At 40.0% G+C, this 6,000-nt stretch overlaps 1 protein-coding gene across 1 annotated transcript in view; it reads right to left on the bottom strand.

Moving 5' to 3' along the window:
- Positions 1 to 6,000, bottom strand: part of Znf385d (zinc finger protein 385D) — a 997,469-nt gene that overhangs the window by 728,626 nt on the left and 262,843 nt on the right. The window contains exon 2 of the mRNA XM_008833156.1: positions 4,048 to 4,266. Within this exon, the coding sequence (XP_008831378.1) occupies positions 4,048 to 4,225 (178 nt within the window). The 5' untranslated portion in view covers positions 4,226 to 4,266. The remainder of the gene's footprint in view (positions 1 to 4,047; positions 4,267 to 6,000) is intronic.

Below are 6,000 nucleotides of genomic sequence, written 5' to 3'. Positions count from 1 at the left end.
CTCTGTAATGTGTTACCGAATATGTTAAAGCTGTAATGAAATTCTTCTAAAAAAAAAAACTTGAAAATAAAATTTGAAAATTAAAAAAAAACTACATAAAACTCTGGACAAGAAAACAAAATAAAATTTCTGAAATGCTATAGACTCAATAACAAAAGGAAATGCCCAACACCACAGCACAATTTTACTGATAAGGGAGTATGTGCCCAGGGAGATTACCATGGGGTGACAGGTAATTCTGGGGACAAACAATACCACACTCTTTGATCATGGTTAGGTAAATCGTGAAACTCATGGAATAAAGATTACTTTGGATAATCGTTGATGGGTGTTTTATGTAGACAGAGTACCCAGAAAATCGGTACCAACTCTTTTCACTCATTATAACTTTTGATTTTGAAAACATCAAATAGAAAATAAGCACAGAAGAAGTATTAAACGGCATTGCGTTTGAGGGAGATGCATCGTGTATATGACTTATTAAAGCTGAAAAGCCCTGGTGATTTCTTCGGTGGAATCCCAGGTAACAGAGAGAAAGAGTTTCAAAGGCAGGTGGAGGACGACAAGAAGGCACGAAGCAGCCAGGGATGGACAGGTGTTGGGGTGACAGAATTTCAACAGATGCCCCAAGACCCCTGAAGTTGGAAAGGACTTGTAGAGATGTCCCATGGTGCTGGAGTAAGGGCTAAGACTTTGTAGCCGGGCACTGGCCACAGGCTGCCCCACATGAAGCAAACTTAGAAGAGGCAGCTCCCATTGGCTGGGGCACCACTCAAGAAGAAGGCCAGCAACCTTCCCAGCTCAGGAGGAGGGATCTTGGAGACTGAGAGCACCATGCAGTCTGTGAGGAACCGAGAGTCAAATGGACTTCACTCCTACAAATGTGATCAATGCCAGACACTGCAGTGAAGTCTGACTTGAGGAAAGTCACTTACACACTGACTAGTTTTTCAATGTCACATGAGGTTATTTTCTCTAACAAATGAGATGACATGTAAAACGTCCCCCTTTGCTCACAAACACAGAAGTCACGGTTTAGATAGGAGGCTCTCTACTACTCATTATTGTGGTTTGTAGTATGAATTCACATAATTATACATCATTCTATAATCGTTCAAAACAGATGGATAGTTTTCACTTGGCCAATTCTAAATGAATACTAAAAAGTACTTGAATGTCTATTTTTAATGCTTTATTATTTTTCGTTTTATATATATGAGTGTATTGTCCGCATGTGCACAAGTACACCTGTATTGTACAATGCCTGTGGAATGTCAGAAGACAGTGTAGGATGCCCTGGAACTGCAGTTATGGATGGTTGTTAGCCACCATGTGGGTGCTGGGAATTGAGCCTGGGTCCTCTGCAAGAGCAGCCAGTGCTCTCAACCGTTGAGTCATCTCTCCAACCTCATAATCTACTTTTTTAAAGGCACAGGATAGCCAGCTCTGTGTCAAGTCTCTGTCCAATAGCCATGGAGAAGTTCTCTATATAGGAAGCATTATGGGGCTGATTTGGAGCGATGTGGCTCATGGATTGGGGAATCCAGGGAAAGCAGGGAAAGCATAGCAGAATGTTCTAGGGGAGTATTCTTTCCCATAAAGAGCATCTGGCAGGTTTAAGAAACTCTTATCTTACAAAGGGTAAGGTTTAAACGAGTCAGACTTGTGTTCCAATCTTTCCCCGCCTGGCATGGGAACCTGGCTCTTCTAAACCTTTACAGAAGAGGCTACATTTGATGATGTGATGATGTGTTCAGCAGAAATCATGGTTACCTTGGGAGTCATCCTGGCACTGAGCGGCACTGAACTCTGAGCCACATTGACTTCTTACCAACTCTCTTTCAAATACCAACCACACCCCACAGATTGGAGTCCCTTCAAATTTAAAAGTTATGCTTTGGGTTTTCCTTCAAAACCCACTGGTCTCTGTTGATCCCCCCATTTACATCGTATGCACATGTCTGCACTTCTTCAAAAACAGAACCAGCCCAGATTAATTCCAGTGTCCCTGAACCTTCTTACGTACCTGACAGATGCTGATGCCTTTAGAATCTCCGCCAATGACTCAAATTCCCAAGACTTTGATCTAACCCATGCTGGTCCTGTACACAGGCTCACCTTCTTTTGGTGTCTAATTTCAGACACCTGTGACTTGACTAAGAGCTCTCATGAATGACAGTTACCTTGAATAACCTATCCAGTAACATTAAATGCCTTGGACAGCAATAAGCTTAACAGAAAGGCTACTGTAAAAAAATTTTTTTGAATACCATCTTGATCAAGGCATTCAGGTAATATAATAGAATTTCAATTTTCCATGTTCTCTTAGAAATAATTTCTTCTTTTGAAAAGGGAAAAGCTCAGTTTCTCTACAATATTAATTTGGGAGATAGTAGATTCTAGAACTGCAGATATTTAAATGAATAGGAGATGCTCTGATTGCCATTTTGAACACTTAATAGCTGTGTGTCCTTTAACACAAGATTCGATCAATGTCATTCTGAATCTCTACATCTACAGGAGATAATGACTCTTGCCCTGAATGGGAGGAAAAGAAGAATAAAACACGTGTAAAGCCCTCAGTTCAATGCTGTTCCCTTATAACAGTACTGATGAGGTTATTTTAAAATACCCATCCATTACCAAATATCAGTAATATGAAATTCCTTCATAGTACTGTACTTTGAAAATCTGTGGTCAGCCTATAACTAAATGTGATTAAGCAAGATTTGTTCTAGTTTCTTTCTACTGTACCAAGTGCTATTTATCCAAAAGAGGTTTGACTATCAAGGTAGGAGGAATAAAGCACAGCCACTAATAGCATCTCTGTGGCCACAGATGTGAAGGCTAACGATCTGGAATTGAATTACGTGATTGAATTTAAGGTGATTTCCTCTAGACGCCAATGACATGAAACATACTGTACTTGGATTATTCCAAGTAGAGGCTGAAACGCACACATTTTTAAACATGACAAGTATATTTTATTTCTAGATTCATGCTATGTCTACAAAATTTTCTAAGACCTCAGTAACCTTCTGTTTACATTATTTTAGTTTCTTATATATCCTTGACAAACAGCATCCATGATAAACTAAATGTTATGCATTTACAAAGAAAAATTTGAAATTATTTCCAATAGAATATTGTAGCACACATGCGTGCACATAGGCATGCACACATGCACACATGCGCCATCATTGAAATAATTTGCCTTTTCAAATCTTACACTCCCTTCTTTCCTATGTATGATGGTCTTGAAACAAACTACAAGATATCATAACTTCATATCAAATATCTAAACAGATTAAAATTCAGCCATATTTTTAAAATCAACAAAATCTAAAGATATTTTGCTACCAAACATGAAAGATCTGACAAGACACCACATTGAGGCTCCTTCTAGTTATCACATCTTAGCCCTCCACAGGATCCACCGACTACTCCATATTTTCTAATCCTTGCAACCATTTTCCAAAATACTTATTCGGAGAACTGTTTCCCTGTTCATTCAACCTACTTTAGAAAAGCAGTTCCAAATGTTCCAGAAAACATTAGTTTTCCTACAAACCTCAACAACCTGGTTATTGAATTAAACACCTATCTGAGAAGAAATCTAGCTTTTTCAGGTCAATTGCAATAGTTCCAATCAACAGAATACCATGTACATGTGAAAAAAACAAAGCAAAAAAACAACAAAACCCAAAAACCTAATCTAAACAAAACAAACTCTAAATTCTACTTTGTATATATCCTGCTCCCCATTAAAGCTTGTCCACTACATCAAAAGCAAACATCAAGGAGAAACTCTATCAACATTTTCCAAATTCTAGAAGCTTCCAGGTGATCACAATCTAACATACATATACGATACAAGGTATTTCTTCATCTCTTCAAGAGGGAATGCAACATGCTGACCAAGTTTCTTTACAGTGTTTTCCTGGTTTTAAAGAAGACGCCAGTTTGCCGTCTCATCACCACGCCCGAGGGCCACACATACCTGAAGCTGATGACGCAACCTGAGCACACATGCTAAGCAAAGCTTACCGTTGTCGTTTCTCAGGGTCCCGTTGGTGAGTTGCTTGAGTCTCTTCTGGTGAGATTTGCCGTTGTAGTGGATCTGAGCTTGAGCGGCCGAGTTGAGCTGGATGTTGCACACGCCACATAGGGTGAAGCTGGACCTCTTCTTTTCACCATCTGGCTTCTCTTCAAACTCTTCTGGCATTAATTCAGCCTCACTCTCCACATCTTGTACACCTGTGAAGTCTGGCAAAGAGTGTACAGGTAAAGATTTCAAGGTTCCTTCCTGGTTATTAAAAGGCGAGTCAAATAAGGAATGCTTTGGACACTTGGGAATAAAAGTTTTCCACTTTTCCCCATTTTACTAGGTCGTATACATAATGTCTGAGAAAAGAAAAACATTGCCTTGGGGTAGCAAATAGCACTATTTCACTTTTCCCTGCTCAATAGTGTGTGCAGGTGTGGAGCTCACATTAGAGAGGTATTTCAATACTTCCAATTTCAGAGCTGATGAAGCTTAAGGCTTCAGGGTAGTTAAGTAACTTGTCGAAGATCACACAGCTAACTAGTGGGTTGGAATAAGAATGCAATTTTATCTCCAAATCCACAGTTCTTAATAGTCATAACTTTAGTAGGCACTAATGTGTAGATATTATCATTCCCATTCAACTAAATAAAATTCCCTTCGTTTTATCCAGGTCTGATGACAGGAGCTTATAGTCTCAACTGCTTAGGAGGCTGAGGCAGGACGATCATAAGATCAAGGCCAACCTGGGCAACCTAATGAGACCCTCCTTCAAAAATGTTTTATAAAGTACAAAAAAGACCGTGGCTATTGCTCAAGGGTAGGGCTTTTGTCTCCTATGCATGGAATCTGCGGTTCATCCTCATCAACACTAGCTTTTAAATTCCTAATCCGTTCATTACAGCAGTGTACACAAGAATGGACACATCCTTTGAATATTCAGAGCTGCTAAAACTGTGCCAACATCCCGAATTTTATATCCTATAACTAAAGCACAAAAGATGCCCTAAATATGGAAAACAGCCTTGGGCTGGTAACCACAGTGCAGGACCTGCCACTAACTGTGGCCTGCCCTAAGAGCATCCATCCTGTACTCACAGCTAAGCAACTTTGGCCTTGAGATGAGCATAGGTAATAACTCTTGCCTCTCCTGTTTCCTATTCACTTTCAAGACATTAATTTTTTTCCGAGCTTGTTCCACAAGCCTCTGCAGAACCCTCCCACTCAGGCTCTGATTGGCCCATTTCTCCACCGCCTTCCAGGAGTCTGGGCACAGCTTCAGAATTTCTGGCAGTGGAAGCTGTCAGTGAGTTAACACACATACATCAGCTGCACAAAGAATCCTTTCCCAGACACAGGTGATGCCCCACAGGCACAGTAAAGACTGACCCTCACCACGAGGAAATCTTAAAGCTGAGAATGGAAAGTCATGAACTCTAGCATCAGATGGGTAAAGCAACGCACGCAAAAATGACCGTACTCAAGGGTTAGTTTGCAAGTAAAATCTGAAAGTCAAACTAGTGACCTTAGGAAAAGCACTGAACACTAAAATCTAGTGCAACGCATTACAGACATGAGCCCAAAGGAGTAAAAGACATTGATGTGCGCCATTTGGGGTTTCTTTTAAAAATAACTATTATCACTTTGTTTTATGATTTCACATATGTACAAGATGCATACTGGTCACTTTCACCTCCCATCTCTACCCACGCCCCTAACACTCCATCACAATAATATTAACTATATCATTGGTAGGATCACATTTAAAGAGAAAACCTATAGGCTTTGGAAAATGATGGTACTATTTATTTATTTATTTATTTATTTATTTATTTTTGGTCTTTTTGAGACAGGGTCTCCCTGTAGCCCAGCTGTCCTGGAACTCACTATGTAGACCAGGCTGGCCTTGAATTCAGATATCTGCCTGTCTCTGCCTCCCGATTGCTGGGATTAAA

The sequence above is a fragment of the Nannospalax galili genome, unplaced genomic scaffold, assembly GCF_000622305.1.
Source record: "Nannospalax galili isolate Female #2095 unplaced genomic scaffold, S.galili_v1.0 scaffold215, whole genome shotgun sequence".
Taxonomy (NCBI): domain Eukaryota; kingdom Metazoa; phylum Chordata; class Mammalia; order Rodentia; family Spalacidae; genus Nannospalax; species Nannospalax galili.
This window is presented reverse-complemented; position numbering and strand designations above follow the sequence as displayed.